We start from the raw sequence: 12,668 nt of genomic DNA, 5'->3' as shown, positions 1-12,668 counted from the left end.
GATATATTTCCATAAAATGATATCAGTATTTCATTCGCTCATTTCAAATAAAAGTGTAACCCATAATTTTAACACCAAATCGTAATAATAAGCGATACAATTAATCAAGCTAATTAGAAAGAAAATTGTCACAATTATTTCAGGCATATACGATATACAGGAAGTCGAAGGTTATCGCGAACCTTGGCAAAGTTCAAGGGGTCTAGGTCTGAGCTCTTGCTGCCTCTGACACGCCTCCATTTTCATAGCGCACAAGGACGAATACGTCCTTAGGTCGCTGCCGCAAACGACGCGCATGTTTTCAGGTGAAATCGAGGCGCAGTCGAATTTGCAGCTACACCTCGGGTACTCGTCGGGTCCTAGTTCGCAGGTCGCCTCGAAGTCGCAATTAATGTTTTTGCAAGCTTCGCGTACCTGGGTGCTGGTCACGTCAACGGCGGTGGTGGCCAATCGAACCACCGCAGGCGTCGACATCGTTGCTGTTAGAAGCGGTTAAGGGACGGTTAATGCAATTAAAGTTGTTAGACGACGCGTTAGGTAGTTAGTTTCGTTAACAAGGTATTTTTCGATGATGCTGTTAATTATTGATTGCTCGACAGCCGACCGGTACACCGCAAGTTAATTACGTTTGCTTTCGAAACATTTTTTTTTCTTTATCGCTAATGAATTAAGAACGTACTCAATGCTGCTACAGCGAATCGATCGCCGCAGTCGCCGTAGAATATCACGTGCAACACTGGCAATTTAGGATCTCTACCACAGGCTGCCTTTTGAAGTTCACATTCGGATGGATACGTTTTGGCATCGCTGCCGCACACTGCCTCGCCAGTGTTTTCTGGACACTCGTCTGGGCACACGCATACCCCAGCCATACAGTGTGCTCCGTGTTCGCATTCTACCCGTGCACACAGCTCTGAAAATGTTCATTTTTCCTAACACTGTTTCGAGATCTTGGCTTCATAAACGAAAGAAAGATCGTTTCAAGGATAAACATCAAATGAACTTCGTATCGATCAGAATGCTTACCACAGTCACCTATATAGTTGACAGTGATGTGAGTTTGAGAAGTGCAAGATGCTACCTTCAGCGAACACTCGTTGGCATAAGTTATTCCATCAGAACCACAAACTTTCTCCGCATCTGCGGGCTCTTTGCCCTGAAATAAAAGCACAAAGTTTATGATTAGATGGCTAGTAAATAACTTTCAAGGATAATCTTTTCCTTAAATCTTCTATTCATTATTAAGAGAATATTGATAAATGTAGAATGGTGGATATATGAAAATTGTATAATTGCTATGTATAGAAATGTTTAGATAACAAAATTTGCTTCTTGTTACGCTTGTTCATTAACAAATCATGGACAAAAGCAGAAAATCGACGAACTGTAGAAAAACGTGAGATTGCACGCGTATCTCACTTGTTGCACCAGGGCAGCCACAAGCTAGAGGTGCGACTGGCGTCGCGACGCCGGTTCATGGACCGTGTGTACGCGCACACGGGGTGAGAAAATAATACGCGTAAGAGTGAAACTTAATTAGCCCGGCCGTGGTATCTAGCTTATTATGCTGGTTTCACACATGTGTTAACTGATTACCGTCTCAAACCGCTGGAAATGTTTTTAGAATTCGAGGCTAACAGATATTTCTGTCATTAAATATTGCCATTCATTTTCTTATTTCAAGACATTTAACTGTTATTCAAATCTCCATGGACTATTTGCACATTCTTCTTCTTTTTAATTTATCCCATTGATCAACGGTATTAGAGATTTGTTTTCAAAGCTCGAAAGGAATAACGAAGCTCGAGGGACGATATTTACCGTGGGTGGATACGTTTTAATTGGTTTCCTTGGCAAGTTGATACGCACATTCTTTCTTATTGTAATTTACGAGACAATTACGAGGGGATTCACGAGAGGATGAGGGTGGCCTGGGACGCTCCGATATTCCTCGTTTGCAGTTCAAACAATGCTTCTAACCCTCATCTCTTTCTCCGTCCTCCGATTCACTCCTTTTCATCCCATCTTTCCTCGAAAGTCCTTCCCGTGCTCGTGGAACGCTGACGCGTCAAATTCGTGGGAACATTGTGCGTCCGTGCGGGAAAGATGTAATTTCGCGTTTAAGACGGGAAACGCGAGGAAATTTTGACGATTTTGCGTGAAAAATTACGCTGATTCACCGTGCACTTTTATTCTTTATTGCACATTAGTCATTTATTCTCTTAGATTTCTAAATAATACTTTTATCCTTTAAATTACGAGACTAACCCATACTTGAAATTTTACTTGAAAATTCTGCAAAAATAATCTCTTTCCTTAACTAAGGAAAAGGAACTCTTTGATGCCAGTCTCGTCGCAGTTTCACCGAACGATGGCACGTAGGTGCTCTCGAAAAAAGGTCGTTCATGCTGATGGTTTCGCGTCTGTCTTTCCCATAAACGTTCTCTTAACGTTGACGTCGTTGAATTTTGGATAGCTCCAAGGGCCGAACGGCGTGTAGCTTTTGGCCGTAGCTACATTCGACCACATTTACCGGAAGCTTTTAGAAAAAGAAGCATGCGCAGCCGGCAGTTACTTGAACGACCAGGAACATAGCACCGTTGAAGAGCTAGAATCGTTGGTGGTTTTGTCAGCAGGACGTTCCACGAATCCGTGAATTTCTGAATCGTTCTACGCCGTGTGTCTCCGCAGGATCGACGAAGGAAGTCTCGCTGGGTTAACGATATCTCGGAGGGCTCTGACGTGCTCTCCATTCCCAATGAATATTTCTGCTCGGGGAAATTTTACTTTGTCCTCGGGAGATCCTTGGAACGCGGATTACTCCTACTGTTCTTCTCTTTTTCCCTTTTTTTCTGCCGTTTTCTAGGCACCTTTATTAGTGCGTTTCTTCCTAGTGCTTCTGAGACTCGTTGAGCAATCGATATGACGATCTTTGATCCTTGGAAGATTTGACTAGCTATCGTTCGAAAACCTCGACTTATTCTTTCGATGAAGATTTGGGGATTTTTATCATTAGGACTTGGACACCGATAGAATTATTCCAGATTAATTCCAAATTCTAAATTAGTCTCGTTCTAAGGATTTCAGTATGAATTTTCTGATGAAAATGAATTGTACACCGATAGGTCTGAAACGGTATCGGTATTGATAATACGGTTCATTACTCGGTGACGCAACATCGCGTAGCGTAACGGAAATGCGCGAAATATCGTGCATGAAGCAGGTATTCTGGCTTCGTTGTACATATACCCGACGGCACATCCATCATAGTATGAATATTTTACTTAGGCCGCGCTAACGAGCGAGGCTTAACACCACAAATGCCGGTGAACACGTGAAGGCCGAGGGGGCCGGAACGTTTCATGCTTCATTATGTCTAACGACGATCATTTCGCTTCCTAGATCGATCGATACAGTAATTTTTTGTCCACCGAATGATACCAAAACCATACACGACCCCGATGTTGACGATGGAATTTGTTAATTCCACTAGATTCGTATTTCGATAAGCTTTGTTTAATAGTGTCTCTCGGAATACCTTCTTCGAGAGTAAAAGCATTATGTAGAACGGAAAAAGGTAGAGGATAAATAACTATCGTTATCTGAAATGACCCCTTTACCTGGTCGCATTACGGCCAGTCATTTAGATAACAACATCTGCTATTTTTCAGCTATGAGGCACACAATTTTGTTTGTACAGGTGCATTAACTCGCGCTACGCCGATAAAGCGTTATTATTTTAAATAAACACTAGGTGGACTCGGAATTTATCGCAGATGTATATTTTAGAAACAACAGATTTTTGTGAGATTCTTTTTCGAAATTCTTCTATTTTGTTTTTAAAGTAGGGAAGAAAGAAATATAGTTTGCTCCGTTCTGAATTCAGAACGTAATTTAATTTCTTTTTCATTAAAGAAATGAAAGTATTCTCCGGAAAGTGGGATTAAAATTATTATTTCACAAAAGGATTTGCGCGTTGGAAAATCGGGATCAACTAATCAAGCTTCTGACGATGCGTTCCAATTCACTTTGATAAGGATTAACTCAATTATTTCAATGCACTTTAGGGATCAGCCGGCTGAGTGTATACTCGAGCTTCAACGTAACGCTTTTCCTCTCCAAAAATTATGTTTTAATCCGTCTCTTGAGAAGTCGCTGAAGTGTACAATAGATGTATGAAAAATATTTGTAGGAATACAATTATCCACTTTGGTTTACTCTATCATCCTTTTAAATTTGATTAATTCGCATAAAAATAAATTATTATAAAACACTTACCGAGCTCTCGCATTTGCTAGGACAGACACATTTGGCCTCCCCTCCGCTGTCGCTCTTGCATTCAGCATAATAATCGCACTTCTTATTTTCGCAGCCATCTGCGAAGAAATCCCAAACGATCATCGATTAGCAAGCATCCTTTTCATACTTTCTTCGCCTCGAAAGCATATTCCATTTCCTAGCATTTCCTAGAACACGAGCCTCCTCGGACAATTTATCTACCGGTAATTACGCTCGCGAGAGTGTCTAGAAGATAGGCTATTCGTCATCAAGGTCCGAGGAGGCCGCTCGAAATCGCGGATCCCGCAATATCTCGCACTCCACTAATTCACCAGTCGCGGCTGAATTGTTTCGAACTCCTTCCGTTTCCGTAATTTCAGCCAGCAACACGCTTATAAACTGGCCGACCTCGTTCACCCTGTTGCAGTTCGGCAACACGCCTTTTGGCCGACGTTCAAACTAGTATTAACCCTTTCGGTACGATCGTCTCGACTATAGTCGACGACTATTAAACCCTCGTACATGTCTGAGGGTCAATTTTAGTACGAGAATACTAGTTGTAGTCGCGGTGACTGTACAAGATGTCCCGTGAAACTCGGCCAAACTATAGTTCTAAAACTACAAAAGACGTCTGCCTTTGAATTAAAAGGGTTAATAAAGATCGTCGTCCAGTATTTACAGAACTGCATCCATTTCGTTTCGAGTTAACTTGTCGGAATTTGGTAGATTTTAGATTCGTAAATTTCTAAGGAGAAACGATCTAAGGGGTTGCAAACGGAAGGAACAAGAAGCTGAGGAAGAGAACTGTAGAAAGGGATGACAGAAAGGGGTGGGTGGATTGCTATTGAGACAGGATTCGCAGTCGAGAAGTTATCTTTAGAACTCATTGAAATCCGAGCGGAAGGAGAACCGGCTTACTTCGATGTGTCGATGATGCTAGTGCAGTCGGGGGTAAGAAGTCTTGTTAGGATATCTATAAGCTGGGAACCGGCTGAGGGGTGGGAGAGTAGTTTCTGGATTTCTCTGCTCGTTCCGCGAGAATCCTGCTGTTCGCGATCGGTGTACAAAGTCCAATTCGGCGACGAAGGAATAGGTAGGGGGTGGGAAAGACAAGGGTTGCATGCATATGCATTGTACATGCCGTGGGGTAACAAGTCACACAATTTCAGCGAGCGGCGAAGTCGCTTACACTGTGATATGCATGGAATCGAATACCGTTTCAGAAGTTTCACGCGATTTTAAAGCATGCAAATTATCTGAGGGGCGAAGGAACAGATCCGAAGAAGTTTAGATTTTATTCGAAACGCGGTAGTTATTGGTCTTTGCTGAGGAAAAATAATTTCAAGACACGGATTTTAGTCTTATCGCAATTACTTTGCGTGTAGTTGCTTTGATATCTCAAAACATTGTCACCGACTTTAAGATGCATCCGATTGAAGAAAATTCTTGCTTATAATTTTAACGAGAACTCAGCCAATGGAAATCGATCATCCTTCGACTTCTTCGTTCCTACCTGTCTCGTCCCGTAATAAAGTTTCCTTAATTATTTACCCAGCACCGTTGCTCTAATTGTTCCATCGCTCGCCGATCAATACTCAATCAACGGGTTTCGCGCGGAAAAATCTTAATCGACCGAATTTTAACGCTGAAACGATGGAACGAAATTACGAACGAACATTTCGAGAAAATGAAGAGGAAATTTAAATTACACCGCGAATGCATTTGAAATTGTTCTCAATTTAAGTAGACATTCCACTAATTCGATTTTTATCCTCGTTCTGATCGCTGAATGAAACGAAATTGCAAGGATTGATTTTTTGATAAGCATTTGCGAGTCATCTCATTTAGCTGAAGGATTCTTCTATTTTTCTCGGCTGCTCGGATAAAATTCTTAACAGGAATTTACGTTAATTGCTTTTTCTACTTATCTCGAATTCAATTGAAAATTCAATAAATTTGTAATGAATGTTTTCAAAAGTAATATGTACTTCATCTAAATTTCAATTGTAATTGAGTTAAGAACTTCGTTGACCATTACAAAAAAGTACCGTGTATTTTTAAATTTTAATTAAAATTTCAATCAAAGTAATTTTAATAAATTCATCGACATCGGTCTTGTAGCAGCTACGATAAAATATTCTCTATAACGATTTCGAAAGTATTATGCGAGGAAAATTGTCGAGAATTAAACGTCCCCGTTTCCATGGGGATCGGTACTCACTGCAAAGTCCCTGATAAAACACTCGGATCTCTCGTCGATGTTTACAACCCTCGAGGCGAAGCTTGCACTCGTTCCCGTAGCTGATGCCATCGTTTCCGCAAACTGGTTGAAATTCCGCCGGACAAGTTGGACATTCGCAAATCGCAGTGCCGCCCGTTTCAGCGCAAATCGCACCCCACTGACAGATCTGCGAAAGAAAATTCCTATCAATTCGACTCTATTCCTTTTTTTCTCTCTCTCTCTCTCCATCTCTCTACTCGTTTCCTTTGACGTTCTCGCCAGCGAACGGACGAGTCCGACGTTCAGTCGTTTTTCTCACTGGTAACTGAACGAAAAAACGTGGAGATTAATCGCGGCGAATCGTCGTCCGCTTTTTCCAAGTCTCGCCTTTCGGGACGACAGTGGACTCTTTGTCGTCGATTTTCTCGGCTATCCGCTTGCTTCCTCGCGCTCGTTCGGCCAAAGCCGATAATTTATCGCTCGCGACATTTCATCCTGCCGTGCGCGCAATTTACGCGCTACTTTAATTCGAGGAATTTAATGTACATCGTAGAGGGAGGGCGCTTTGCGAATAGCACAGATGATTCTTCTTGTTCTCCATCGGCGATGAACGAGCGCGTTTCTCACGGCGAATATCGCGCTGAGAATTATACAAGGTGTCGTGTATTCCGCTGGTACTCCGAGCGGAAAAGATAGCGGTTCTGAATGAAAAATTGAAAACTAACCCGAGGATCGTTTTATTTATAAGAAAATTCAATTTAGAAATGATCCTTTTACACTCATGACTGTAAATCAATTCAAAGTACTAAGATCTTCTAGTATTTAAATAAATCTTTCCTTGATTCTATTCTCTTCGGTTAAACAATGCTCAACTTCACCCTTCCTTTACGACCTACATTTACTATCACGATTTTCGTCACGTCGCGTGTATTTGCTTGCCCGTTCAAACATTTGCCGCCGTTTCCTTTATCTTTCAACGCTATGCGTCTCACATATAGAGGATAGGACTGACCTTCTCCGAGCATGGTCCCCTAGAGCCACAAGTTCCCGTGTAGGCGACCTCGATGTTGGTCTTCGTTAAACAGGCCTGTCTCTTCAGCTCGCACAACGATGTGTAAGTTTTTCCACCGCGTGCGCACACCGGTCTCATCACCGGTTCGCATTCTGGCCCACATTCGCAGCTCGCAATTCCTTGACGATTGATAACGCACTGCTCGTACGGGCCGCACTTCGCCTCGTCACACGGATTAATTCCTGCACAATGGTTCGGATTGTTTTCTCTTTTCACAGCACGATAACTGTGACACGGTTTTTATTTTTACGCTACCGGGACAATGGTGTGTTATCACTGAAGGTTTTAATAGAGTTAGGGTGTTTCAATTTTCAGATTGAAAATGAAATTTGATTATTTGCAATGTGATCAAAGTTACAATTATTCAAATGCAATTATTTCATTCGCTTTTGTATCGAAACGTTGCATTTGGGAAATTCGACTACTTCTCAAGTGAACGTTAAATTACCTGAGCTGCAGGCGTCGTTATACACCTTCCTAAGAGATAATCTCGATCTGCAAGCTTCCTGCCTGAGGCTGCATTCATTCGAGTATGTTTTACCATCACTTCCGCAAACTGGCGCGAACTCGAGGCCGCACTGCTCACCGCAACGACAGCCCGGTTGCCTCGAGTCGTCCAGCTGACAGATTTCCGGCTCTGCGCACTCCACGTTACCGCAAGGATCTGGAAAATTAAATTGCGGTACGTGCAGCTTGAAATCACGTTCAACTTGTGCGCTTAAGATATCGGGCTTGTTAGTCGAACGCTAACAATCATTAATCCCTAGATACCAGAATAACAGCTGGTAAGTGGGTTGTATTTTATTCTGATTTTCATTTGAATGCAAACGAAACATAGAATTATAGCGGTTTATAAGCGAAGATTTATGAGAGAACTCGAGTTAGAAAAATGTTGCTTGAAGTCAGATTGATAAAAGTAGATAGAAAACGGTGGATGAGGTCTCGCGAGCAGGGTTGAAGCAACGAAGGTGGTCGAAGGTGGGTGTTACCGTGGCACAGGTAGAAGCATGGTTGCGCCGAGATTAATCTTCGCCCTCGACCAAGGAAGGAAGTTGGATTCCGTTTCCTGTCCGTAGGCGGTAGGTTTCGACCTTATAGCAAGGCTGACGCGGCAAGTTCTCGAGGCGGTGGTGTTTCTCGGGGTTAGTTCGAGTTACAGCCCAGAGGAGCGGCTAAACTCGACCCTTCCGTAACCACCCTCGTTTCTTCCTCGCCCACCGCCACTTTACTGGCTCGTCCAGAGTTGTAATCGAAGTACATCCCTTCTACCCAAATATCCCCGGTATACCTTCTACCAGTTTCGTTTTTCTCATCCCCCGTAACGATAATTTATGAACAGTTAAGAGCAAGGTGCAATTTCCTTCTTTCGTGTAATACAATTTGTCTTTATAGCCACCTAAATTTTTTTGTCTGTGCTCGCTCTTAGATTTCGGGGGGTGAACGGACACCTGTTTGCCTCGAAACACACTATTGCGACTTGGAGCCTTTAATTAGGGTAAAGGAAGCTTTACAATTATGATAGGCGACTGACAACTGATATTTTTGTTACATGCTAAAATAATTCTTGTATCGTGAGACAAGTTAATTCGTCATATTTTTAGGAAACACAGAAACTTTTTCACGATTTGTGTTATGATTTTCTGAAGGAAAGTAGGGATGGTATTAAAATAATATTGAATATAAAACGATCTCGATGGAGGAAACGATAGACGGAGAAAAGAGGAATTGTGGGGTGGTTGAAGGAAGGGGAAAATGGAAAAAGATCAGTACAGACTGGCGTCACTTGAAACCGTAAAACCCCTCGTAAATTGCTTTAAAGCCCTTCGATCGTGGACAGGGTGCGTTGAGTCCTCGATTCTCACACTGTTCCAGCCTCGGACGATTCCGTCGAACAAAAGCCATCCGGACGAGCGATAAAAGGTGTGTTTAAAATTCCCGCGTCGCCGCGAGGCGATTGTTTTTTAAGTCCGTGGCTAAGAGCCACTAGAGTCGACCTTCTTTTCTCACCCCTCGGCCACCCCCTCCCTTTTTTTACCGGCTGTCACCAACGGCAACATCGGGCCTCGTCTAATCTTCCGAGTTACGCGAAACTTTCTTACGTAGCTTGGCTACTTTCTCCTCTTCTTCTTCTTTTTCTTTTTTTTTTTTAATTTTTTCTTTTTCATTTCCCACCAACCGTTGTGTCTTCTCACACCCACCTCGTTCATCTCGAGCCACACCGAGCGTATTTTGCATTCTCACGAAGAATAACTTTCTGAAAGGAATAATAAGCGACGGGGTGGAATAAGGAAGCGAGTTGCGCCTTGCCGGGGTAAGTGGCGGATAAAGGGAACTGAATTGAGTTTGGTCAACGAATTGAAAGATCGTGAACTTCTCTGCTCGTTCGTTTTTCTTCGTTGCTTTCTTATTTTGCGTCTCGTTGTTATTCCCAACGAATCGTTCTTTTTCTTCTTGACGCGGCAACAAATGTGTATGTAAGCGATGTACAAATAATAGTAGAAAGCAATTCATCTTCGACAATTATCAGTTTAATTGAAACTAAATGTTAATAATGGCGCTTATTCCTTTTATTTAATTAGATTAATTTCAAGATTTCTATTGAATGGATCAAGATGATTGATTTTTGCTTTTAGTTTTGCTTGAATAGAACGATATGTTTTCCCATGAAATTTAGATACAACATTGTGGTTAGAATATTCAGACGGAAAAACAAATTGTCGAGATCAGTTCCATTTTGGTGAATTCTTTTTGATCGAATTTAGTTGATGAAACTGGCCTGGTTTAATCGTCGAATAGGAGCACGTACAATTCCCGTACGCTCGAAACACAGAGAGAATCAGGTATTGAAGAGCAGTCAGCGAATTATACAGTCGAATATCTATCCCCATGCACGGATACCTCGGAGAGAATTAATTTAGTAGCGAGCATTGGATCAATTATAACGCGATACATGTTTCTGAGAAATGAAGCTGTAATTAAGTCATTTGAACGTTCAATTTAGTAGAAAGCAAATTTTTGAATTAAAATGATGGAATATGATAAAGTTATTCCAATAAATATTTGGTAATTGATTAATATGTTTTAATTGGAACATGAAAATGGTCACATGTGGGATGACGTATTGCAAGTATAGTTATATTCTTTTTGATAAAATTATTTTTGGGAGAATTATTGGAAAACCTGAGAGAAATTACTTTTATCTAGAAACCAGGCCATTTCGTGAAATTTTTATGAAAAATAGTTTTTCTCCTATTTTTATCGCTTTCAAGTGTATTCAATACTTTAAACCACAATTAAAAATGGTTTTTCTTCGTGAATGGAGTCTTGAAAGCAATTTCTATTTCACTTCGATGATAAAAACATTTCTTACAATATCATAGAATATTTACAGAAAGCAATTTCTACCCTCGCTTTCTTGCATTTATAAAATATACCTGAATTATCTGAATAAATCGTTCAAAACTTATTTTGCTCGTCTAACAAAATCTTTTCTTCACGAAATTTCTGAAAATATGAAACTGCAAATTTCTGGTCTAAATTGACCTACATTCTAATGATCGAAGGTTAATTAATATACGAACTTAAAAAAAAATGTCGGTTTATATTGAAAAAGAAAATCATAGGCGAACTCTTTCCACTCCTAAATATCATTTCCAATAGTTATAAACTACCGAGGGAAGGGACAGAGAATTCCTCGAGTCGGCAAGGGCATTACTAGCATCGTGCAAGGGAATTATGCCAGAGATGGAACGGGTTGAGTGTATGTTAACAGCAGCTTCACGGTCGCTATCTGTTCACGTGTACTGGCAGCAAGCCATTTCCGTTCGATCCGCGGCATCCCCAAAGCGTACAGAAACCCTTGCAGCTCTTCCCTTACAGCCGAATAGAACAGCAGTCACTTAGGCTTCGGGCGCGTAAACATAAGCGCGTAAGAGCATCCGCCTAGCAATATGATGGTAATTTACGATGGTATGGGGATACGAACACCCGAGTTTCCTAGGGATTTCACTGTGTACATTGCATCGTAAACGGGTTACTTTACAAGACTAAGTCGTCGCTGTTTGCTTATTCCCTGCTCTTCCAAATACCTGTCCTACCAGGTGTTAGTTGTAGTAACATAGTACTGATAATGCGAATGAACGATAATTGACTTGAATTTATAATTCATAGAAGATAAAATTTGTTAGAAAATTATTAGCTAACGACAGCTAAACTTCTCGTGTATCTAGATTCTAAAGAGGGACACGTAAGACGGGAATAATCGGCTGGTTGCATTTGTTGACGAACGACCGGTCGAAATCGAGTGCACTCGAGCCGTGTGATCGATTCGTGCACGCTTTTCTCGTTCGTTTCTCAAGGCTTCAACGTATCCTCATACCGGGAATACCTTAACGCGACTAGTGTGAGAATTTAGTTGAGCCCGTTTCGAAGATCGTACCTACGGAGCTAACGTTCCTACGTCGAACAGATCTCCCTTTCCGTGGAAGACCCTTATTTCGGCACACTGGAGCGTGAAGAAACTGGTACACCCGCCTTCATTTCGAATCTGGATATTCGCTGGAAAGGAGGTAAAGCGAATTTCTCGGGCGAAATGGAAGAATGGAGAGGGGAAAGGGAGAAAGAGTTGGAGAGGAACTCGTGTCTGTACGTTTATCTCTCAAAGGCTCGTCTGGAAAGGTACTTATCGATCATGCTGTGCATACTGAACGATAATTGAATAATTGTAAGATTAATCATGATGAATTGCAATAATCTCTATCATCGAAAGCAATTAGTAAAAGAACGAGGGAATCGTTTATTTCGGTGCGAATAGAAATCAACTGTTGGAAATCGAACCGTAATTGGAATTATGTTAATGAGATTCCATAACTTTCGAATCTTCACCTGCGACGTTATTAATTTCTAGGACTCGGTATCGTCTCTGAATTAATTGGCCCCGGTGCGTGCGTCGGTAATTAAAAATATCGAATCTGTACACGAGTATACCAGAAGAAGTATGCGTTTGTGTTACTTCTTCGGGCTGCTTCGTCGTCGGTTCTTTCTCGCTGCTGCTACTTTCAATCATTGAAAAAGTTCGTCCGTCTCGAAAACTCATTT

The 12,668-nt window shown here is 41.5% G+C and overlaps 2 protein-coding genes across 5 annotated transcripts in view; one reads left to right on the top strand and one right to left on the bottom strand.

Moving 5' to 3' along the window:
* LOC114872016 (agrin-like) overlaps positions 1 to 12,668 on the bottom strand; it is a 349,276-nt gene that overhangs the window by 14,103 nt on the left and 322,505 nt on the right. For all 4 annotated transcript variants that reach the window (XM_046288795.1, XM_046288799.1, XM_029178733.2 and 1 more), the window contains 7 exons: positions 8,020 to 8,235; positions 7,512 to 7,753; positions 6,500 to 6,686; positions 4,279 to 4,376; positions 1,027 to 1,156; positions 680 to 913; positions 183 to 479 (listed from right to left, as the gene is read on the bottom strand). In XM_046288795.1, coding sequence (XP_046144751.1) covers positions 183 to 479; positions 680 to 913; positions 1,027 to 1,156; positions 4,279 to 4,376; positions 6,500 to 6,686; positions 7,512 to 7,753; positions 8,020 to 8,235 — 1,404 coding nt within the window. The remainder of the gene's footprint in view (positions 1 to 182; positions 480 to 679; positions 914 to 1,026; positions 1,157 to 4,278; positions 4,377 to 6,499; positions 6,687 to 7,511; positions 7,754 to 8,019; positions 8,236 to 12,668) is intronic.
* The window catches only part of LOC114872021 (caspase-1-like), a 181,832-nt gene that overhangs the window by 137,928 nt on the left and 31,236 nt on the right, over positions 1 to 12,668 (top strand). The gene's annotated exons all lie outside the window — the stretch shown is intronic.

Source organism: Osmia bicornis, chromosome 2 (genome assembly GCF_907164935.1).
Source record: "Osmia bicornis bicornis chromosome 2, iOsmBic2.1, whole genome shotgun sequence".
Classification (NCBI taxonomy): Eukaryota; Metazoa; Arthropoda; class Insecta; order Hymenoptera; family Megachilidae; genus Osmia; species Osmia bicornis.
This window is presented reverse-complemented; position numbering and strand designations above follow the sequence as displayed.